This window comes from Pavona decussata, unplaced genomic scaffold (genome assembly GCF_977016875.1).
Source record: "Pavona decussata unplaced genomic scaffold, jaPavDecu1.1 SCAFFOLD_192, whole genome shotgun sequence".
NCBI lineage: Eukaryota > Metazoa > Cnidaria > Anthozoa > Scleractinia > Agariciidae > Pavona > Pavona decussata.
In genome coordinates this window covers 756,517-779,744 of record NW_028145601.1, presented here as the reverse complement: position 1 = coordinate 779,744, position 23,228 = coordinate 756,517, and the positions used below count along the sequence as shown (strand labels likewise).

General features: G+C 40.5%; 3 protein-coding genes and 1 pseudogene across 4 annotated transcripts; 1 reads left to right on the top strand and 3 right to left on the bottom strand.

The window, feature by feature from the left end:
• Positions 1–23: 23 nt before the first annotated feature.
• On the bottom strand, positions 24–3,073 carry LOC146462048 (uncharacterized). The gene is made up of 3 exons (XM_085086158.1): positions 2,720–3,073; positions 911–1,094; positions 24–549 (listed from the first exon to the last, which is right to left on the bottom strand). Exons 1-3 carry the CDS (start codon positions 2,965–2,967, stop codon positions 496–498), a joined length of 486 nt encoding a protein of 161 aa, XP_084942284.1. The 5' UTR covers positions 2,968–3,073; the 3' UTR covers positions 24–495.
• A 483-nt stretch (positions 3,074–3,556) lies between these two features.
• LOC146462045 (tRNA (guanosine(18)-2'-O)-methyltransferase TARBP1-like) lies at positions 3,557–21,322 on the top strand. Of its 2 annotated transcripts, none has more exons than XM_085086103.1 (6): positions 3,557–4,218; positions 9,749–10,126; positions 10,901–10,970; positions 14,655–17,265; positions 17,756–17,951; positions 19,651–21,322. In XM_085086103.1, the coding sequence occupies exons 1-6, from the start codon at positions 3,598–3,600 to the stop codon at positions 20,743–20,745; spliced, it is 4,971 nt and encodes a 1,656-aa protein (XP_084942229.1). In that variant the 5' UTR covers positions 3,557–3,597; the 3' UTR covers positions 20,746–21,322. The 2 variants fall into 2 exon arrangements, with proteins under 2 accessions (XP_084942229.1, XP_084942230.1); XM_085086104.1 differs by having other exon boundaries at positions 4,103–4,218; positions 9,849–10,126.
• LOC146462047 (uncharacterized) lies at positions 4,412–9,020 on the bottom strand. Its single transcript, XM_085086109.1, has 2 exons — positions 8,192–9,020; positions 4,412–7,614 (listed from the first exon to the last, which is right to left on the bottom strand). The coding sequence occupies exons 1-2, from the start codon at positions 8,238–8,240 to the stop codon at positions 5,018–5,020; spliced, it is 2,646 nt and encodes an 881-aa protein (XP_084942235.1). The 5' UTR covers positions 8,241–9,020; the 3' UTR covers positions 4,412–5,017.
• Positions 12,493–13,727, bottom strand: LOC146462046 (uncharacterized; annotated as a pseudogene).
• Positions 21,323–23,228: the final 1,906 nt, after the last annotated feature.

The window sequence follows — 23,228 nt, the reverse complement described above, 5'->3', positions numbered from 1 at the left end:
TTCACCTGGTTAAATTGACCAAATTGACAAAACTTCAACACTTTATTTGGAAGCAGAGAGATTACTTTTGTAAATACAACAGACATATTTTCTTGTAACAACTATTCTGAAATGCTTTAAAGCTGGTTAGCACAAATAATTCACAAAATGTACATAAGTATTAGCCATCAACTCTTCACCTTTCTTTCAACTTAAACATATTTCCTAAAGAAACTTTTTTTTATATAAATGCAGGAAATCTTTGCTATTTATCAAAACGTTTTTAGAAACAAAACCACATGGTGGTCAAACTTTTACACTGTGCTAAGTAGGAACCTTTTCACTAGAACTATTACCAGCATAACCTGAAAGTTGGTAATACTGTTTCTCAAGTTATTGTATCTCAGCATGCTAAGTAAGGGAAATGTCTGAGCTTTTAAGAAATTTCAGTAATGTAGTTTTTGGAAAACCGACGTGTTTAAATGGCAACCAATGACTTTGGCAAACAAAAGTATTTTATTTTCCCGTAGACCCATAGCCAGCTGTCCCACGAACTGTATCGTCTAACTTCTAAAAACAAGAGAGGATCCTTCGTTAATGACACATTTCTTTAAAAGAAAGATTGCAACAGCCTTGTAGTTATCAATTATTGAAAAAATTAAACTTTATACAGAAGAAAACTTTCATTTTCCTTTAGGCTATGTAATCTGTTCAATATATGACAAACTTGCTGGTGTATGGATCTGAAGGTTAAGGAGAAGGCTATTTTAGAGAGATCAAACAAGTAAGCTTGATGCAATCCTCTGCACGCTTGGCTTAATCATACTTGAGAAGTTGAGATTATTTTTAATTTTGACAAAACAAAAATATTGAAGTAATTTTTTTTTTTTAGAAAATTAAACCTAACGATATAACTGAGATTATTCCTCACCTCAACTTCCACAAGTGGTGGGTTTCTTATTCTTTCAACAATAAGTTGAGCAATGCGATCACCATGGTGAACTTCATAGTCACTTTTTGACAAGTTGAAAAGAACCACACCAACGTTTCCACGGTAATCACGATCTACGACGCCAGCACCGACATCAATGTGGTGCTTCCATGAAAGGCTTGACCTAAAAAGGTAAAATAAATAAAAATAAAAATAAATAAATAAATAAAATGAACAAATAACAATGGTATAATGTGACAGTCTGTGACTTAGAGTTTCCCAATGGTCACATCATTATTGAGCCAGTCGACAGAACGCAATCCATTCGTTTCAATACAAAGTCATTTTTATAGAAGTTGATTTGATGCAAACAGAAGTCATTTTGATATATATCTAAAGTCCATTTAATACAGTTGATGACACTTCAATACAAACAACTGTATCTTTAGAAGAGGTCTGAAACCGATAAATTTATAGTTATTGGCTTCAGACGTCTTTTAATGCATACAGTTGCTTGTAATGAAATTACTTCAACTGTATTGAACAACTTTAACGGCATTGACTCAACTTTAGATTATATGTATCGAAACAACTTCTGTTTGTATCAAATCCACTTGTATTGAAATGACTTTGTATCGAAACGACTGATAATTGGCAGAACTCAACAACATTTTGCAAATGCAGAGGCAATTTCTGAAAGAAATAATAAGACAATATTTTTGAAACTTGTGCATGCACTTGCCATGCTCTGCAGAGTGGTGTTTGGGTCTTGACATCATGCTACTATTGACATTTGTTTTATAATTATTTGTTTTCACTGGTTAGATGAAGCAGAACTTTGAAATCAATAGTTCTTATCACGGTTTTCGACGCCATTTTGACGAGTAGGCAAACAGGCTCAAAATAACAGTGTTTGTATGGAAATCCGATGTCAAATAATTTTTACAAAACATTGCTTCTGAAAAATTCATGAATTGGAAACTTTTGGCACTAGAAAAAGGATTTTAAGAAAAAAATTTGAGGGATGTAGCTGTGCCAGAAAGCGTGCAGTCGTGTTATGAACTCTTCATACATTTCCCTGTATTATTATTCCCGCGAGCTATTTTTTGGGCAGTTCACGGCTGGTTTGCTTTACAAACAAATGTATGGAAAATTCAAAACATGACTGGACGCTTTCTGGTACAGCTACATCCCTCCAATTTTTTTTTACTTAAAATCCTTTTCCTAGTGCCAAGAGTTTCCAATTCATGAATTTTTCAGAAGCGATTCTTTATGAAAATTATTTGACATCGGATTTCCATACAAACACTGTTATTGCCTACTCGTCAAAATGGCGTCGAAAACCGTGATAAGGCCTATTATTACAAAACTCAGCAAATGTAAAAACAAAGATGGTTAGTATGACAGCCTGTATGAATAAATAATGCTATTCATGTATGTGGCTGTGAAATCTTTACGAAAGATGAACAAAAATCGATTAATCACAAAGAGTCCTTTTATCATTTTCCTATCTACTTAATTCCTAACGATTTTTTTTTAGTTATCGAATGTTATTGATTTATCGCCCATTACGGGTTTCCCGCCAAATCAGAATTTCCAAATGAATCGCTACCAACCTCACAAAAATCAACTAGCTTTATGAAGCAATGATCATTCATTACTGTGTCTAATTCGTGAACAATTTGCCTACAAAAATGTACAAATTGGACGTAAAGTTGTATATTAACGCCAGCTCCATCGATCCCAGGCCATGTGGTCGGACTTGAGACCAATATTTTCGAAAGAGAAATCCAATACTTCTCTCCTTACCTTGGCGCGACTCGTCCGTAGCATCCTTCAGGCAGTGCAATGGCGATGTCTGTTTTTACTAATGCTTTGCCCTGTTTCGGGATTTTCACATTCTCCGCGCTGTACAAATCATAGCCTGCCGCCATTTCCGATCCTCTGCTCGGAGGTGTAGCCTGATCGCTGAGCTTTTTAAAGTACAAAATATTCTCCTGGCATTCAGGATGCGAATATCCAAGCGCGGTGAGGGTTGTGGATGAAAATTGGCCCATTCTGCGGTTTATCGAAAGCAAAAACGAAAGCGAAAGCTACAGTATACTAGTGTTTTGTTGGCTGCTTCTTCGATCGATGAAGTTTTGCGGTATTCGCGAGTTGGCGCTTCTTTTTAGCGCGCAACATGAGTCGTGAATTGTCATGTCATTGGTTCACTCTAAATACAATCAACCAATAGACATTCGGGACAGGAGACTTACACGGTGGTGGTGGGGAGAGAGTGGCTTGCCTAGGCTAGAATTGGGTCTTATCGCAGGTTACAAACCAGTTCCTCACGTGGACTGGTCGCGGTGGTAAGCATAATTGTGAGGGGACTCGTCCCTCTCAAATCTAATCAGTAAGCTGAGTAAGGACAAATCACAGGGACCAAGTTCACCGAACAAGTCTCTGGGTCTTGTCCCCTAGTGTGTGTGGACTATAGTACAGACCTTAAGTCTGGCAGAAACATTTGCCTTGATGACTTTTTATATAAGAAAACCCAGATAAATACCTCTATTGTCACCACCCCCACCCCCCAAAAATATAGGGTCGGGTCATTCAGAGATCAAAGCGTCATTGTTCCAGTCTCCCCCGTGTTGCTGCCGTACGTCTGCAACGCCTGTTTCTATTTCCCAGCCTCGTGTATCAAAATGGCCGAACTCCTTCAATTCATTTGTGAAAATACCGATCACTCGCAGATCTCAGCCGTTCTTAGGCGTTTTGTAGAGCAAAAGAAACTAGGGGTAGATACAGATTTCTTGGAATCGCTGAAATTGTTGTTGTTGACGCTTGAAAAATCCAAAAACCTTAGCGAGGATTTGGCTGCTGAAGTTTTGAGGGAGATTTGCTGGCCCATCGTGTTCTGTTCTTCGCTCGGGAAGGAGACTAATCAGCTCGCTGGAAACAATCGAAAAAAGCTCCATCTTTGTTATGATATTATAGCCTTTTTCTGCTCGGTTTTTCCAATAACTTTGCTTTCAGAAGTTTGTGAGAAATCCCTTCAGATTCTTAGGCGCTACGTTTCAGAGAAGAGTGCAACAGAGGAAAATGCTCGTGATGTCTCGCTGACTTTGGATCTCGTTGGAAATCTTGTCAAATCAGACGCCCTAAACACTTCTGAAAGTTCTAACTTTATTACTGGAGATCTAGGAAATCAGCTATTCCAGGAGATGTTAAATCTTTTACCTTACACGACTGAAAACTTGTGTGCCAAGTTGACTTGTCTTGTGCTTCCAAATTTCCTGGAATTCAGGAGTATGGAAAGATGCGAGGTAAGTGGTAACGCTAATTCAATTACTATTGAAATAACAGTAAACAGTATTGTTTTTTTTTTTTTCACGTCATCTTATGTGCTGTTTTGGATACCCATAGATGTACAAACTACTTGTGACTACATGGAGGTTCATGGGCATGTAGCTAAAACCCAAAACATCAAAGCAGAAACATAGAAATGACACCTTAAGGTGGCTGAACACAGTTTTGGAAAATCTGAGTACCTGTACTTCTGCGTGATGCCACATTTAAATGCTAATAGCTGTTGAGCCCATACTTGGCATAAGTAATAAACAATACCGCAAAAGTTGATTTGTGAAGTTGGTTTTATAAGGTGGGCCGTTTCCATGGCAATGGAAGAGATCGAATGCAACCTAATAAAGCTAGTTTTTTCCATTTATCGGAAAATCCACTCATTAGATTTTTATTTAAAATTGCACACATGTAAAGGGGCTTATGACATCTTTATGACGGGAACTTCACGCGATTCTGACAGACAGGTGTTTATTTATGTACAAAAATAAAGTTTTACTATATTCTTGGGCATATTGCTGATTTCCTCTGTCAGTTTTTATTTTTTTTGTTTCTGGTGTCTGAGACGTAATTTTGTCTGAAAGCATGCAAAAATATATGGATTTCTAATGACTGGATTTTGAAAAAAATAGATTTGTTTACCTAACGAAGCGCTCACAAATTTCGAACATACTGCGCATGCGCAGCTTTTTGCGAGCGGTTCGAGCGGTATGTTAATTCGAAGCGTTAAGAAATGTGTCCACGACGAAAAACTAAACAGAAAACCTAAGGTTCAGCATTCGCAACGGCGGCCACCCGACTTTTAAAGTGATTTACAAGTGCATTTAAAGCGACTACATCAGAAGTTCCACGAGGGCGGCGAGTCGATCTATTTGTTGTTGGCGGATTTGCCAGTATGGCAACGAGTCCTTGTTCGCCATGTGCTTTCCATAAGTTTTCAAGGTCCTTCAAACCAATTCCGGAATCAGCCAGTCTTTTGGTCAAAGACCTTTTAACGACTCCAGAACAGATTACTCCTTCAAAGGACTTCAGCAAACTGTGGCTTTTGTCAAGGTATGCCAGATCTTCCATGGCTGAACTCAGCGATGTCGTGTTGCTCTTGTTGATGATTTCTTCTGTTGTTGTGTGAATGGAAGAGTTGAAGAGGATTTTTGTTAGGGCTTTTACATCTTCAACTGCATCGTGGCCGTGGAAATCACTGTTAAAAAGGTGTTTGTATAGAGATTCTTGGTTGATGTTGACATAGGAACCGTCAGCTGCTTTCAGAGCTTCGCGTTGGTCTTTGACAAGATTACGAAACAGAACGAGACTATCAGCAAAGTGAATATTTAGATCTTTCATTCTCTGAATGAGCTCTGGAAAATAGCGAAGGATTGTTCTCAGTAACACAGGAGTGTCAAAAGTGTTAGAGTTATGGCCAATGAGGACAACGTTCATGGAGCTACCAGGAACAGCTGGCACGTTTAGTGAACTAATTTCTTCGAGAAAATCAACGAACGATTTCAAACACTCATTGTACGCGACAGTTTCCAAGAATATGCCTCCACGATGAAGCATTTTTCTACCACCAAGCCATGTTGTTTGCAATCTATTTACTCGCGTAGCATGAGGAGAAATGCCCTTTTCTGGAAGTGTATATTTTGAAAATTTGTTGCCTTGTTTGGTTTGGGCTGCAAGTTGTAATATTTCGGCTTCTTTCCCCCCGCAGCTTGTTTCGGTGTCGAAAACGACGAAAACAAAATTTCCGCTACTTATTTCACCAGTTGGACATCTGACATATTTCTTGGGAGGTCGGCAAGTAAATGTAGGTACAGTATTTTCAAATTCTTTGAAAGTTTCTGGCGGGACAGTGGCTTGTTGAAGTAAATCGGGGTTCAAGTTCAAAGCAATTCCACTCTCATAAGTTATTTCCTCCTGGTTGAGCTCCGATTTATTTCTTGACTTTTTTTTCAAATAATTTTTCCTTCGCTGTTTTTTAAATTCAACAGTAGCCTTCCTTTTCTTTTGTTCTTCCCTCTCGTTGTCCATTGACCTTATATTTTTCTCAGTAATTGTACCAGGTTCAATGTTTGCGCATCGCAGAGTATCAGCTAAATATTGTTTACCCAGATTAGTTTGTGCGACAGCAGCAGCTATTCGGTGATCTGAACTTTCGCTTCCTCCGTAAAAACGAATCTTCGGTACCTTGGAACCAACTGTGCTGTGGAAACTTTCATTGATTTGGGACGATGCGTTTTCCACTATTTTGTTAATGACAAGATCACTGGTGTAGACTTCAAATAAATCAGTTAGAACCTTTTTTAAGTTTTCACCCTTTAAGTCGGTGCCATTAGGGAGATCTTTGTGTTTGTATTTTTCTGGATTTTTATGCCACATACACCAGCTCAAGTTGTTGTCTTTGCATTGTCTATGGTCCCCAAAAGCATGAGGAACAATTGCAGCAAGTGAAATTTTTAGTTTTTGGGGCTCTCCTTTGTTTTGATTCAAGCAGTAGCTAAAGCATTTCTTGAAGTATTCAATGACTTTTGGTGATAGTGGAGACTCTCTAGGACAACTTTGTTTCTGTGCGCTTATTTTGTGTAAATGACTTACAAGTGTTCTCGTTGCATGAGTAGTGTCTGACCATTTCTCAACGTTATAGACCACCTCTTCTCGAATCTTTGCTATCGTAGAACTATCATCATCTCCTATAAACACTGAGTATTTGACACCATAATTTGGTGCTTCACTGAAAAGCTTAACTCCTACCTGGGGTTCCATAGATTTGGAAGAACCTTTGTGATTCAGACGACAGTCATGTTTTGTAGGTTGTGTACCTTTTGACTTGGCATTGTCACAAATTCTGCAAAATTTATTAGCAGATGCAAAATTTATGACCTGTCTAGTTTTTGAACCCATTATTGCCCCATGTCCAGTCAGCGAATCGTTTGCCTTTCCACGTTTCAACCACTGCATATCGTATGACACAGATAAAGGTAGCAGGCCATCCTCGCCAGGAACTGTCCCAGTTGCTTTTTCGATTTCAATTTCATTTTCTAAGACCATTTCACATGAATTTGCTGCAACATCTTCTATGGCTAGGCCTATTTCTCGTTCACGGCGTTTGTATGCACTTCTGTTTATTGATGGTGCATCAAGGGTTGTTAACAAGCTATTGATGTGGCTATATCCAATGCCATTGTCGATGGCTCCAAGTGCAATTCTAGTATTTACGTCATATGGCTGAGGCCCTCGCTTGCCAAACTGATGCTGTCTCGAAGTTTTAATTTTGTTGATCTTTTTACAGATTTGACACACCACTGATAAAACACTTGCACAGCCTTCTTTTTTCTCTTCCACTGCATTTGAAATACAAAGAGGTCCTAAAACGAATTGGAGGATAAAACTTTTATTATATGCTACAAGGCCAGTATTTTAAATTTCTATCAGTCATACATGTATGTACTGTTGGGGCTCAAAAGTGAGGCACGATTTACAATGGTTTCTTATATAATTTTACTTTCCAACAATGCATACATGCAGGATACATCTTATAAAATTATCTGAAAAGCTTCAATAATCCAGTCCTGGTGCTGAGAAAAAAGATTGAAAATATTTCTGATAGTTTGTTGACACTGAAGTGTTTGTCCAAGCATTTGCCATCTATGTGATATTTGTAAACTGTTACATCAGACTGTTATGTTTGGTGGACACCAGCAAGTTTTTTTTTATGACTGATCGTATAAAAATTATTCCAGTAATGGTAGCAACTTTAGCAGGAAATAAATAAATAAACTAATAAAATGCTGTGTGCATTTGTCACTTTGGTACAGTACAAAAGTGTGCCTGTGATTGAGAATTTTCATTTCTGGTTCCCTTGAGGTACTGTACACATGTAGATATTGGACTGAGAGTAGGCATTGTAGGAATATTGATAAGGAAATGTTGTGGGCTCTTTACCGGATTTGCAGTGCTGACAACTTTGTAAAGACAGTTGTAGCAGACCCATATCAACAAATCTGTAGCCTGATAGTTTAATTGGATTTTTATATTCCTGATCCTTTCCAGTACTGCAAGTCTGTAAATAAATATAAAGATAAACATTTACATGGAGTTTGTAATAATCCAAGTACTGTAAAAAGAAAAATGCAAAAAAGAGCCAATGTCATATGATGTTATTTATCCTTACCAATTGCTGTGTTTGTGTCTCTCTTTTTCGAAGAACTGGTGGGTCTAGCACGGGAGGTGGCTGGTCGTTCTCATCGTCCTCTTCTGAAAACAAGCGGCGTTTACAACTTTCTGCTCGAGCGGCTTCAGTCCTTGCTCTTCTTTTAGCGGCTTTCGCTGTCCGCGACCGAAAAAAAGGTTGTTTTCCGGGTGTTGAAAATTCGTTTTCATCATTTTCCCCGCAGAAAGCGGTAGGTCCAAACACCAAGGAAAGCAGGGCGCTAGCGAGGGGTATACCGAAAAAGCTTGTAAACCTGTGCTTACTTTGGCAACTTTTTGTCACGCAAAGATCGCGACTCGTTTCACGATTATCGTACGGATTGTTGAGTTGAGTTGCTGGACTCGGCCATTTTGCACATAATAGCCGGACAGAATAATTATTTGGAATTAAATTGACCCGTCTGGGAAATGCACGAAAATTGAAACTACTTTTTACGAGCAGACGAGAACTAGAGAAAAATATTTTTGCTACGGACTTGGCCGCCATGTTTGTTTTTGTTTTTAAAAGCCGCGCCGTGTTACGTAATACCGCTGGCCACCCAGGCGAAACTGTGTTCAGCCACCTTAAAATCAGCTGGAACCAGGGAGATGACCAGAAGGAAACCACTAATCCAATACGTACATAGTTGTATATATTTGTAGGTATGCATACTAAATAGTTGTTCTGTGAGCCCTTGAGGATGTATATAGCCATGTTGCTACAATTTCTTGAATTAATGACTAAATGTTTTGTGTTATCGACTACTGTTCATCATAACAAATAATAATAATAAAAAAAATTAAACCTATAAAAACCAAAAGCTTCAAAACAGAAGGAAAGTATAAATAATATTTTTAATCTAGTCTGTACTATTCTGCCTTGCTAACTCTTTTTCTCCTGACCTTGCAAATGGTCTGGTGGACTGTCAGCAGTTCAGTGATGTTACCTTGATCTTTATCATTCTTACTACAAAATTAATGACCTGCCAAAACCCTTTATGGCTTTGTTCAAATTCAACCTTCAGATAAATGTAAATGTTTTGATACATAAAAAAAACTGTATTCAAATTTTTATAACTAAGAAACTATCAAGCACTTGGTAACAAAAAATTAAATACTTCATGATGGAGACTACTTGTCAGACCCCACAAGATGTCTTGTAAACTAGTTCAAACTACACTTTCCACTTATCACATCTGCAATGACAATGCCTCCAATATTATTATACATGTAGCTAGCGCGAACAAGATTAGCTGTTGTACATGAATACATATTTAATATTATTTTAATTGTATTATTGAACTCTTGCAGGCTATCTGGAATGTGGTAAAACAGATTTCTCAAAGCAAAGCAGCTGGTTTTAGCATCGGGACATTTGATCAAACCTATGCCATTCTCTGTGGTCTTGAAGATTACTTCATCAGTCCTGGCAACTACATTCTTTTTGACAAAGCTGAATTTTGGGAAATTATAGGGAAGGGCCTTGTGTTGAATGAACCTTTAATAAGAAAAAGAACCATGTACCTGTTGAAGAGAGCTCTAGACTTACTGGACAAGCAGCCATGTGATTTATCAGTGATGTCCGAGAAAGGAGGTTGCATTTTCTATTGGTCTTCAGAGGGGAAGGAATCTTTGAGAATTATCTGGCAGGATTATATTCTTTTGATGGAGACACTAGATGAAAAACAGGTGCAGATATATTGCTTTTTTGAAGCTACAAGCAGAATTTTATTGGCTTAAATTAAATGATTGCTCATTATTTCCTTCCTTTGAGTTTCTCTGTGCAAAAAAGCAGCAGCCAACTCCAAAGCTCTGCTAGTTTGGCTGCTGCACGCTGATTTCAATGTATATAATATTTATTAGTTTATATATAACCTGTATATCTGTGTATACTGTTATTATTTTTCTTCTCTATTGTGTTTCTAACCAATTAGTGAGGGGAGCAGGGATAGTACAGTGGTGAGAGCACTTGCCTCCCACCAATGTGGCCCAGGTTCAATTCCCGGAGTTGACGTCATATGTGGGTTGCGTGTGTAGTTGTTTCTCGTCCCTGCTCTGAGGGTTTTTCTCAGGGTACTTGGGTTGTCCTTCCTCCACAAAAACCAACATTTCCAAATTCCAATATGACCTGGAAACAATGGACGAATAGCCAGCCACTGAAATTCCCATTATTTATTTATTAAATAAAATGATTTGATTTGAGAATTCTGTGAGAAATGCATTGTACAACATACATTAAAGCTTATATCCAAATTATTTGAGGAGAGGGTGAAAAAAACAAATTAAATTAGTAATATGGAGAGTCATTGCAGAGTTGATGACTCTTAGCATATCCACTCAATATAAAAAAACTAATTTAAGTGATAAAAGAAGGGAGAACTGTTTTTTTTTTTTTAAAGGAATGGTTGTTTGAGGAATTAATTACATTCTATTAGACTAACAAACTAACTTTGCATTTTGTAGGTACACATTATAAAACCAGTGTTGCCACGAATATCAAGTGTAAAAGATGCCACCAAGAAAAAGGCAACTGGTAGGTGTTGCATGAAGGCATTAACAAAATTTAATAATAATATTGCTTCTTGTGTGAATTAAATCCTGGTAGACTCCTTAACAGTATCCCTTACATATACAGTCAACTCCCGATAACTCGAACCTCCAAGGGAAATTGAAAAAGGTTCGAGTTATCGGGCGTTCGAGTTATCGAGGGTAAACTTATATAGAAAATGACCTGAAAGGAAAGGAAAATTGGTTCGAGCTAGCGGGAGGTTCGAGTTAGCGAGGGTTCGAGTTATCGGGAGTCGACTGTATGTTCCTAACAGGATCTCTTAATAATATGACACTGACCTGGCATGCTATTAAAGAATCCTGTGTACTTAGGATCCTAGAGGCTCCTGAAGGAGCATCTTTAATAGGATCTTAAATGTGATCCAGAATAGGATCTCTTACATTTTGTTGTGGATTTCGGAACACATACATTTCACTCCATGAATAGACTTTGAGCAGCCTCTTTCTTCTCCTAAGTTCTGTCATGATCTGGTGATTTCTAGTGAACGGCGAGCAGCGGCGATGAATGCTACTTTTTCTCTTTCTCCCCAATCCCTTCTTGTTCACTTTTCCAATTTGCATAATTTTACTGTCACTTTGTGTGCGTGATCTGAGGAAAAAAGTAGGACTGCTCACGGTCTACTTCATGAGGCCTAGTTATAAGTATTTGAAATGTATTCTTGGTTAGGACTCTCCGTCATCCTCACCAACCATCTGCTGCCATCTTTTTCATTCTTTTGCTACTTTCCCTGCAGCCTTGTCTTGCATGAGGTTCATCTCTCTCAGTTCAGATTTCACAGTTCTCCACCAAGTTGTTTTTTCCCCTCTCCGGCTTTCTTTTCTCTAGATCGCTTCATGTGAGGCAATGACAATGCCACAAATTAATAGGTTTAATGAGGAAAAACAGTCGCTCTGCATGCGCATTGTAAATTTTTGGTACATTTCTTTGCCATCCTCTGCAAAACAACGTGAAATGACCAAATTTAAGGTTTTGTGGAGAGCGTCAGCATACAATAGCAAATTTTTCATTCTCTTTCTTAACTCGGACGCCACTCCTACCATTTGGTTTCTGGTTAGTTCGCCATTTTTTCACAAGATGAGTGAGTTGAAATAAAATTATTCACGAAGTAGCACAAAAAAAAGGAAGTTATATTTTCAAGTGAGGTTTTCATTGTCATTGCTTTAAGTTCCCCATTCTTAGAATGTGGTCGAACTCTAGCTTGTACTCTAGTTGGAAGAAAAATTCCCAGTTGGATTCAGGTGTATTTTAATAGCATGATACATGCATGCAACAACAAAGAAAAACATCTGTTCGTAGCAGTATGCAGGAAATGTGGTAACATATGAACCTTGTAAGTAAATGATGACCTACATGTAGCTTGCCACATGTTGTTATTATTGTTAAATATTAATATTATTATTATTATTATGCGCAGTAAAACTATCTGTATGCACAGTATAAGAAGCACCACAGGGCGCGTAGCGTAACCTGCGAGCCAAGCGATACTTAAAATAGCACGTGAATAAATCAATAAAATATATATACATACATAAAAGATATAAAATATATAAAAATATATAAGAGCCATAGTCTAAAAATATAAAATATATAAAAATATCTAAAAGTCATGGTTTATATAAAAATGTATAAAAGTCATTGCTGGTCTATTCATGGCTGGTCTATCAATCTTGGTATGATAAAACATCATGTTACTACTTTGAATGTTCTTGCAATGTTCAGCGTCGCCGATAAAACCGCCTTCTGCATTTTCTCAAGGACTTGAGTAGTCTTCCACCCAACCAGTGATCGCACACTAATCTCTGTCTCTTTCGACCAGCCGCCTAGCACATCCATGATAGTGTTTTACTGGTGCACCTCATATCCTTTATATTGCTCCTTCAGTTCCCACCTCAAGGGACCCTACTTCATGGTTTTCTCCTTGCTCCTCTTCTCTCAATTACTAATCCATGGACAACTAATCTCTATGGTCATGACTTTCTTGCTCTCATGATTTACAACCCTCGCATCGACCTGGTTGGCTCACACCTCCTGATGATCTGCATACACAGGTACATCCCACGATGCTTCTGCTTGTTCTGACTTGTACACTGGCTTTGGCATCACTGGCGAGTACCATGGTGGTACTTCGTCAAGAAGATCTTGGTCACGTAGGAGCTCGTAGATCAGGACTTTTAAAGCCATGTTATGTCTGAGCAAATACTTGTTCTGAGCTAGTGCAGAACACCCGGCCAGAATGTGCGGAACACTTTCTTGGGCATGACCACATAGCCTACACTTCACATCTGCGGGACAACTCGTGTGTGTCTTCTTACTAGAGTATAGCTTTGTGGGCAAAATTTGCTCGTACAGTTCAAATACACCGGCAATAGTGTGTGTGGGGCATGATCTCCATTTATTCAGCCAACTGAAACACTCATTCTTGCACAGCTGTAAATCAGACTTCCTCTCAGTCAGCAACTTTCCCTGCCATTCTAGTCCATGTACTTTCTTCTCAAACTTCTTCTCCACACATTCTTTCAATACTTCCTTGACACAGTACGATGGAATGATCCCCCCATTGCTCATAGCACCTACAGGATCTGGGTGATTAAGGTGTAAGTTGACGCCCAGATCCTCCGCAAACTTTGCAGCATCTTTAACTAACGAACTATGCCCCAGTAACTCAGCTCTCTCCTCGAACTCCCTCCCCATTTCCATAGCCGGATCTTTGCTCTCATACAATCTAACCGCACTAATTATTCTCATACAATACTAATTATTCTCATACAATCTAACTGCACTATTATTATTATTATTATTATTATTATTATTATTATTATTATTATTATTATTATTATTACAAGTCCCCTTGTAGCTCAGTAGTTAGTGCATGCATCTAACAAATATACAGACAAGAGTCTTGGGTTTGATGAGTAAATGTTAGCAATCTTTATCAAGAGCCGATTACCTCCAGGAACTCAGATATTCAATTTTACTGTAAAAAGGTCAATGACTCGTGAGCTTTTATTAAAGTGCCTATGAAGCGAAAATTATTTTTGTGTAGTTATAAAATTTGCCCTTTAACATATACGATTTCGAAGTTTTAGTGTGCTGGGGTAAAAAATGTGGATTTTACGGACGTTCAATGTTGGGCTATTTTGCTTTCAAAAATGGTCAGAGGACTGGGTCGCATTTTATGCTGAATTCCAATTTGTGACGTCACGTTGGTGCCAAAAGCTTTGTTTACTTTCATTTCGTTCTTGCCGCCAAAAAGGATTGTAGAAAGAGAAAATCATGTCTAGCGATTCTTTGAACGATCTATTCTGGCAACTCTCTTTGTTACGGACGCCAGCAACGCAATATCGCCCTCGCTGTCACTTATCTTTCTTCTCTTCCGCCACGATGAATTGCAATTCTTGGCACCAACGTGACGTCAGCCGTTATTGTCACCTGGCATTTTGGCAGCGCGATTCGAATACCATTTTTGAAGGCAAAATAGCCCAACGTTGAAGGCTCACAAAATCGGCAATTTTTACTCCGGCAATCTCAAACTTTGAAATCCCGTGTTTGGAAGGGTAAATTTTATAACTACCTGAAGACAATTTTCGCTTCATAGGCACTTTAATACTGCTTTTGTACCACAATTTGTAATTTGTAATTTCCCTGCAGGTGAAATACAGCTGGATATTTTGTGGCTCCTCACATTGTACCACAGAGCATCTCAACATGATAACAAGTTTATCTGTAGGTGGGCCATTCTGGACCTTCTTAGTATGGATCTGGACAGCTCGCCACTTCTCAGCACCCACTGCTGGTGGTTCCTGTATGGTCCACTGATGAACATGCTCAGTGAATATGCAATCTACGCCAGAACAGATGATGACGCCAGAGGAGACCCACCTGCGGTGGGTTCTGCGGTTGTTACCTTCTTCACGGAATTTGCTGCACACCTCCCAGTCAATGATAGGCAATCATTTTGTGCTGGGCTTCTTTCTGCAGTTGTGAAACAAGAATTTACACAAGTTCCTTTGGTGTTTATGTCACAGATGTTGGCAAGTTTGCCATCATGTCCGGCATGGGACTCTGTTTCATTAGCCAGCATCCGCGACATCTTTCCTCTGTTTAAAACATTCAATCCACATATGGCCAGTGCCATTCAAAGTTTTTTTCTGAAGGCGGTTATAAATCTGACAGACCCTAAACGTGTGCAATGGAGTGACATTGGCGATTTCCTTTCCCTTGTTTCTGTAGACGATTGCTTGTGCCGAGGAAATGCTTTATGGGAAGCAGCAGTCAATTGGGTGTGGAAGGTCCATAGCATTGTTTGTCAAGAAGGTTCAAGTGAAACTGGTTTGAATCTGGATGAAACAGGTTCCTCAAACCTGTTTGACCACCTCAGGAAAAGTGTGGGAGCATTTCTTCACAGTGAAACACCAGAATTATCAACCAGTGATCAAGAGGTCCAGTCCATCATACGATTGGTCGTCATTGCATCCGATGCTCACCTCAAGTTTTCGAAAACTGCAACAAGCAAACAAGCCGTGACAGAAACTTTTCAGCAAATTGTAGCAGTCCTTCAGCGTGCAAGCAGCCATGTCTATGCTTCAGAGAGTGGAACTGCAAGAGCAGCCATGATCCTATCAGGCATATTACACCACTTGAATAGCACGGCAGCCAATCAACGCTCAATGCAAAAATCAGATGGCATCGGTGTAGGAGAAGAGATGGCTGATCACAGTTTGAACATCATGGCAGAACTGCTCAGGTCTAGTGAGCAGGGCATCCTAGAACTGTTGTTAAGGAAACTCACAACTGCCCCCTTAAACTTCACTCAGGTAGACAGCAGCTTTGTGTTTCTTGATCTGGCGTCTGAGCTGTACATGTTTATGACTGTCTCAGTCAGCTGTGGAGACCGAGGAATGCAAGTGTATTATCACTTCATCGAAAGCCTCATTGAAAGAAGTAGAGAAATAGTTCAGAACAAACAGTCAGACAGACATCAACTCACATTAGTTGACTGGCGTTCATTTGTGCTGTCCATCAAGTGTCTTGCCTTGTGCTGTGCTGCGTTAAAGAATGAACCACGTCCCCACCCTACCCTTTTGGTGAAAATTTTGTCGCAAGCAATAGCTCAATTTGATCTGAGTTCCGAGTTTCCGAAACCCAAGTTTCTGTATCCAGGGGAAGTGCGCGATGATTCATCAGCAGAAACAAGTCCGTACGTAAAGAAAGGCTGGGGAAGACTCGTGTCGGACTTTCTTGAAGCTCAGTGGCTCTGCATTGAATTCCTACTTGAAGAATCACAGCGGAGCAAGGAGCTGGAGGACAAGTTGGAGGCTTTCTTAGGAGACCTTCCTGAAGCAGCCCTCGAAACCCTCTCTATCGGCTCAGGTCTGGCGGTATTACCTGTCATAAAATGCCTGCGCCTGTTAACTCCACGGATGCTGCTGAAGGATAACTCGCTGTGCTTACAGGCCCTGGAGTCCGTGTGGTGGACGTTTCAAGATCGACAGAAGGGTGATCATACCTTCTTCTGGGGGACGCTAAAGGAGGTCACTCAAATGTTTTTCAACCCCTGCCTTCTGACACTCCCCAAGGACCACCTCGTGACTGCAATCGTGCGTAAATACTGGGGCCAGCTGTTAGCCCTAGGAGAGGAACGGCCGGGGATAGTGAATCACGTGATTGAACCGTGCTGTAGATTTTGGACAAGCTCAACAATCGATCCTGAAAATGCCACAAACCCAGCCCCTGAAATCAGTGAAGATGATCGTAAACAAAGCTTGGAAGTTCATCTTGATTTTATCACCGAAGCTTGTGTTTTTGGTCCCAGAGAGAAGAAGACTCTTCGTGTGACTAATTATGTGTTAGAATACGTCCGCCGACTTGCTAAGCAGCAGGTGATATGCCCTCTTGACATGGATGAACTGCGCGATGACACGCGTGTAAGAGTCAATGCGATTAACACACTTATGATGTTAAACCCGGAGCGGGCGCAAGACCTGCGGCTTCTGCAGAGTATTGTTCACGCGCTGATCGCTAAGAATGGAGAGTTGGTGGAAGGCAAACCACGTTCATCCATCAATTCGTACTGTCATCGAAGAAAGCACCGCGTTTGGCAAGCGGTGCTCGTGGCACTGTCCCGTTTACTGAAAGCTGATGCTACTGGAGAGTCGTTTGCTCGTGAAATTTTGGCAGGGATTTTCCGCGCTAACCTTAGCGATAACCAAGTGTCTGTACGGAACTTCATTCAGTGGGGAATGGTCCTCATACTTGGCAGGTAAGTAATACTTACATTATGTTTGCCATGCACAGTATGAAGTCAAACAGTTGCATGCGTAAGTGACCATCCGTTTTGCTGCCGTCACGGCGTCACAGCGTTAATTTTCCAAATGTTCCTCCATGAGTAATTTGGAAACGGAAATCACACAGGAAAGTACACCTCAAAAATAGTTTTCATCTGAAACACGGATAACATTTAAGCATTTTATTGGTAGAGTCTACACTAGAAGTACTTTCATTAGTATTCATTTGAATGAGTAGTCACACGTAGACTACACCGGAGCAGCCCCTTATTTTTCTTAGGGATAGTGAAGCGAGCGAATCACGCGCGCGAAAATTGCTTCCCGCAAGGAGACGCGACGCGCTGAGGGAAGTATTCCCTCCTGCAAGCAGCAAAAAGCCTTGAAAGTACAAAGGTACACGATAAAGAACAAAAAAAAACAACAACAACAACAATCACGTGGTGTGCAATTCTATTTTTTCATCAGGTTTCCAAGTCTACGGTCGTTGCTATGGGAACAGCTCAGGTATGATTCTGACAGACGAGCCGCTAGCGTGTCCTCATTCCTCGTGGTGTCGGCGCTCCTTGGAGAATTCTCGTTCCCAGATTCCCATTCTCAAGCAGCGTTCTTTAGAGAGGCTTTTCCCGCCGTTCTTCCCTGGGTGCTAACATCGCATGTCATGGTACGTGAAATAAGACTCACATTTTGAACGTTAGTTTTAAACGTTCTTTCTAAGCGAACGCGTGAAGTATAACGCAAAATTAACTTAAATCTGGAATCAACTCAGCTCTGGTTCGGATTTTGTTTTGGTCCTTTAAAATCGATCAATTTGAATAGAGCTGCCTTTTTAGAATTCAAATTTAATTTGCAGCACACAAGCTTTTGATTCCATCACGGAATCTGTTTCAAGCGATAGCGATATAGAGGCTGCAAGTTTGCCACGCCGTGAACTTAGGGCAGTGAAAGTTACTTTACATTGCCCAGGTGTGTTACAGTAAAACCCCGCATACAAGAACATGTGGATTAAGAACACCCAGGCTGAAATTTGGTAAAAAAGGAGCATATAAAAAAGAACACATTCACCCTGAAAATTGAAAATTGTTCTTATATATAAAAACTCTTCCCTTTTCAGTTTCATAGAACAAACAGTGTCTGTAGCTTTACTGTGGTATTGCACTAAGATCTCTGTATAAATGCTAGTAATTTCACTTGCTGTGTATATGACAAATGTACAACAACTGTATTTGGAATTAAAAGTCTTATAATCACTTTAAAAATATGCAATAAAATAGCGGTTGCCAGTCGAAAGCTCGGTTGTGCAATTTATTTTCTAATATTGTGTGTCTCAAGTTTAATTTTCTCTCAAAGTTATGTATTTCATCATAGTTAGTAAATCCCTTACATTTTTTTAGAAGTAAAAAATTAAGAACACTTAAGAACACTTTCAGGCTGATTTCACCTAAAATACCCGATATATACGCACCCAATCAGCCTGAACCCCGAAAATGGGTGTTCTTATGCGGGTTTTTACTGTAGTATAAGAGTGCCCAATGATATCGGTGTGAATTTATAAATGTAAAACGGATGAACTTGTGAATTTGTGGGGTGGTTACCTGGATTCACCACCTGACAGCTTATCAAGAAGAATTGGCACTGGTTTGGAGCTTCCACTAATATAACGAGGCAAGCTATCGGGTGGAACCCACAACGTGGAACCCTGAGTAGAATAAACTAGAGCAAAAAGTTCAAGACAGAGCAACTTGGAGGGGTGTCAGTTTTGTAGACCTTTATGATAACTGACAGTGACAGGTGTGATGTTGAATCGGGATTTTTTAGTATTTTTTGACGTAGTTGTTTGCAGTGAGTCGAATCTCTTTGAGGACAGTTCTATTCTCTATCGCTACGCTAAGCCGAATAGAAATCATTTCTAATGTAAGTGGAATGAGTAATGAACACAACAGTAGTGGAGGGAGCCGCCAGTAATTGTCGTTTATTACAATAATACAGTGCCAAGATACAAGCAAAGACTAAACACAGTCCATATAAAATATACAATTACAAAACAGAATATAAATGCTGAACAGTTCAATAACAAAAAGTACAACTCAGCGAAACATTTTCGAAGTAGGATATAGAAAAAATGTCTAGACAAGGCTAGAACTTTACTCTAAATGATAACTAGTAACAACTATATACGGAAAAAATTAGCCTCGAGAAAAACTGGTCGGCGTCAAGTGGTGTGATATGCGCAAGGAGTGGTTTATAAAGGCGCATGAAACCCCTAATGGGAATAGAAACACAACCAAATTAACAACCAAAAGAAATACATGTCTTATTCATATTCATTCCTAAGCCTAACCAGAGTTTGTTCACTCTTTAAGGTCCAGGCCTACGCTCAAGTCGCGGTGCAGAAGATGTGGCTTACCTGTCAGCGGCAGAATCTGCTTGACGTCATCTCAGATCACGCCATCATCAAATCCTGCGTTAATTACCTGGAGACAAACAACGAAGGTCTTCGTCAGAAAACTCGGGTGTTGGGAGATTTCTTCTTCCTCGATTTCCATCCTTACCGAGACTTCTCCGTGCAGTCCTTGTTCGAAACTCTTCCTCGCTTGTCGGAGGTTACTGATGAAGAGTGGATTTCTCCCATTGTTTTCACGGACGGATCATTAGGCTTGCGCGTTTGGAAGTCACCCGGGAAAGGCGCTATTGGATTACCGCTGTTTAACCCCGGGGATACACGACTGGCGCAGATATCGAATGCTCCTTATTTTAACTACGACGACAACATCGGAAAGCAAATAACTCGAAGGTTAGCAGGAGATGGAGTCAACAGGCAAGGCGTGCTGCGAACGACTGACACGGGGAATGAGGGAACCTCCGGACCACAGACCAGTGACGTGCAGAAGAAAATCACGCCTTGGAAAGTGATTCCGCCTGATGAAGAAATGATGTTCGAAATACAGCAACAACGCATGGCCAACCTGCAGAAAAACGCCGCTGGACAACTGATAGTGGTCGCATCCTTGATTGACAAGGCCCCGAATCTCGGCGGCTTGTGCCGGACGTGCGAGATTTTCGGCGTGCAGACACTGGTGCTTAGCAACACGCACGTGATCGAGGACGCTCAGTTCAAATCTCTGAGCGTAAGTGCCGCTAAATGGATGAACCTTCAAGAAGTGCGCACATCGGGGCTCAAGTCATACCTGGAGAGCATGCGCCACGAGGGGTACACGCTGGTCGGCGTTGAACAAACGGCCAACAGCGAGACCTTGACTCGGTACCAGTTTCCGCACAAGTCGCTTCTGTTGCTTGGCAACGAGAGGGAGGGAATACCGGTGGAGCTAATTCAGATGTTGGATGTATGCGTTGAGATCCCACAAGTTGGGATCATTAGGTCCCTTAATGTGCACGTCAGCGGAGCGCTACTCGTGTGGGAGTACACGAGGCAGCGGTTATTTGGAGGGGGCACGTGATCACGTGAGCTAATGTGTGACAATCATGAAATTGCGTTTAAATGTTTTTCAAAAGTAGCTAGTTAAAAAGCAAATAATGCCTACCAAACACAGAGAGGACGCACTATAGTCTGCGTAGCTGGCGGTTTTGTCGGGGTTTGGTGACCCGTGGTGGGGCTGCGAGAAAAATGGAAACTTTTGCAGACTCTCGCAGCTCCATTGCGACCACCAAACCCCAACAAAACCGCAGCTATAGGCGCTACACGCTCTATGATTGGAGAGTTTTACATTCAAGGGAAAGCTCGAGCATTCTCTGTCTCTCTTAAGTTTTAGTTGGTTTTGTGTTACAAAATGTTAGTTGAGTCGCAGAAATCAAGGTCCAGCCAATTTGTAGCGGAGAAAGATCTCTCTGCATTTTGCCAATCAGTTAATTATTTTGTGTATTATAATAACTGGAGGGATTAGAGGCACTAACATATTTGTTCGTGTGAATTTCTTGTGACAAAGCTAGATCTTCTTTTCACGGTTTACACTCGATCTATGTTCTGTTTAAGGAATCGTGTAGACTATAGATTATTAAAATCACAATTCAACTTGACGTGAGTGCGGTCTTTCGTAGCATTTCACCCGGCAAATATGCTATCCATATAAGTAAAGAATACATTAACAAGTAAAAATAAAATCGAAACGACGTTTCGAGTTACGGTTTCGGAGTCGTAATGACACCATTTTCAAGTTCAAAATGATTAGAATGAACTGTCAGAGATAGTTCGCTGAAGATTAAAATACGCCATCCCTTGAGTTTCCACGCAGACGTTTTACCGCCTTCGCATGGGCGATCGAAGGGCTGTTAATAAAATAGGATACTCATTATTTGTTCACTGGTCAGGTTACTGGCATGTTCAGGGCTCTTAAACAGGACAGAATTGGAATCCAATCTTTTATTTTGCTTGCCTACCTCAATGCTCTAGGTAGACCTTAATTTGGCTCTTTCGTCTCGCCTTGAGAGAAAAGATTGTTAGTCTCGTATAGAAAAATGCCTGCGATCAGTTAGGAGAGGCAAAATAGGGCATCGTGGAACATCTCGGATCTTGTTTCTTCCCTACTTGCCAGAGGGAACTGCTAGGTTCGCAGCCTCGTCCCCAGTCGGCTTAGGAACGAGGCTGATCGGGAAATGAGCCTCGCACAAAACCGCTGAAAGTGGCCAAATTTCTCAATATTCCAGAATTTAAAATCCACTATCGACAAAATGATATGCCTCCTCTCCTTCAATGTTGTTTTGAGGTTCAGCCTAGGCAAAATAAATACAAAACAACAACTACAAAAAAAGATGTGTAATGTTTTTTTCGGTCGCATTTCTATTTTCCCGCTGTCTAAGCGCTTGGAGCGATAGACGCCGAAAGGGAAGGGGTAGGAAATCGTCACAAGTGAGAAGTGCGAGAACGCACGCGCGCAAAACTCGAGGGAAGGAAGAAGAAGGGGCCGTTTGCTTCTCCCTCGGGCCTCTCACCCACTCTAATGCCCCTCCTTTTCGGTACCTACACGCAGGCTAGCTTAGAACAGGCTACTTTTAACTTCAGAGCAAAACAACTTACATTGATTAGGAGGGGAGGGGTAGGGTATGCTTTTGTCGAATCATCCCATTCCATTTGACAGCAAGTAGAAGCGGTCTCAACAGTTTTGACCAAAGTCAATTAATCATCATCAGCAGCAGTAGCAGCAGGCCGGTGTACCCAAGGGCCGGCCTGGCAATCGTGGGACAAGGAAGAACGGCTTGCCTGAGTGGCGCATTTTTTCGAATCCTCACTGAGTGAGGGTATTATGACGTCATCCTCTTTTTCACGGTTTTTGGCTGGTTTTTGGCCCAGGTGGGTTACTCGGGTATAAACATGACGGGGGGGTCCGACGTATTTTTTTGGGCCTAAAATTTTTAACTCCTGTATTTTTTTCGGTTGAAGATTTAACCGTGTATTTTTTTGGGTCTGAAAAATCTGCGCGTATATTTTTGGGTTCGAATTTCCGTCAGGCTAATAGTTCTTACGCAATTCAAGCAAAAAGCAGAAAGAAAGCAGCAGAAAGCAGAAAGGCAGTATGTATACTGCTCTTAAAATTGCATTTTTAGTGTATAAAAGTCATGTATTTTTTTGGGTCTAAAATGTTCAGTCTTGTATTTTTTTGGCTGTACAATATAAGGTCCATGTATTTTTTGGGTGCAAAATATTAGGCTCCGTCGGACCCCCCCGTCACGTTTATACCCGAGTAACCCACCAGGGCCCAGTTGCTCGAAGCATGGTTAGCGCTAACCCGGGTTAAATGCCATGACAACCTATAGGTTTTAATACCTCTTAACCAATGGTTAGCGCTAACTATGCTTCGAGCAACTCAGCCCTGGGGTTTTTGGTGCAAACAGTCGGTTAAAAATGGCGAGCGATAACCGTTTGTCTATAAAATAAAAAGAAAACTACACGGTGGCTCGGAGATATGAATATGAATCGCTCGCTGTG

Excerpts from the sequence above, each read along its gene's own strand:
- LOC146462045 (XM_085086103.1), top strand. The coding sequence starts at position 3,598 with ATGGCCGAACTCCTTCAATTCATTTGTGAAAATACCGATCACTCGCAG. Across the intron at positions 4,219-9,748 it reads GGAGTATGGAAAGATGCGAG|GCTATCTGGAATGTGGTAAA; the intron begins GTAAGTGGTAAC and ends GAACTCTTGCAG. Across the intron at positions 10,127-10,900 it reads AGACACTAGATGAAAAACAG|GTACACATTATAAAACCAGT; the intron begins GTGCAGATATAT and ends TGCATTTTGTAG.
- LOC146462048 (XM_085086158.1), bottom strand. The coding sequence starts at position 2,967 with ATGGGCCAATTTTCATCCACAACCCTCACCGCGCTTGGATATTCGCAT. Across the intron at positions 1,095-2,719 it reads TACGGACGAGTCGCGCCAAG|GTCAAGCCTTTCATGGAAGC; the intron begins GTAAGGAGAGAA and ends TTACCTTTTTAG. Across the intron at positions 550-910 it reads CACCACTTGTGGAAGTTGAG|AAGTTAGACGATACAGTTCG; the intron begins GTGAGGAATAAT and ends TCTTGTTTTTAG.
- LOC146462047 (XM_085086109.1), bottom strand. The coding sequence starts at position 8,240 with ATGGGTCTGCTACAACTGTCTTTACAAAGTTGTCAGCACTGCAAATCC. Across the intron at positions 7,615-8,191 it reads TTGTCAGCACTGCAAATCCG|GACCTCTTTGTATTTCAAAT; the intron begins GTAAAGAGCCCA and ends AATTCGTTTTAG.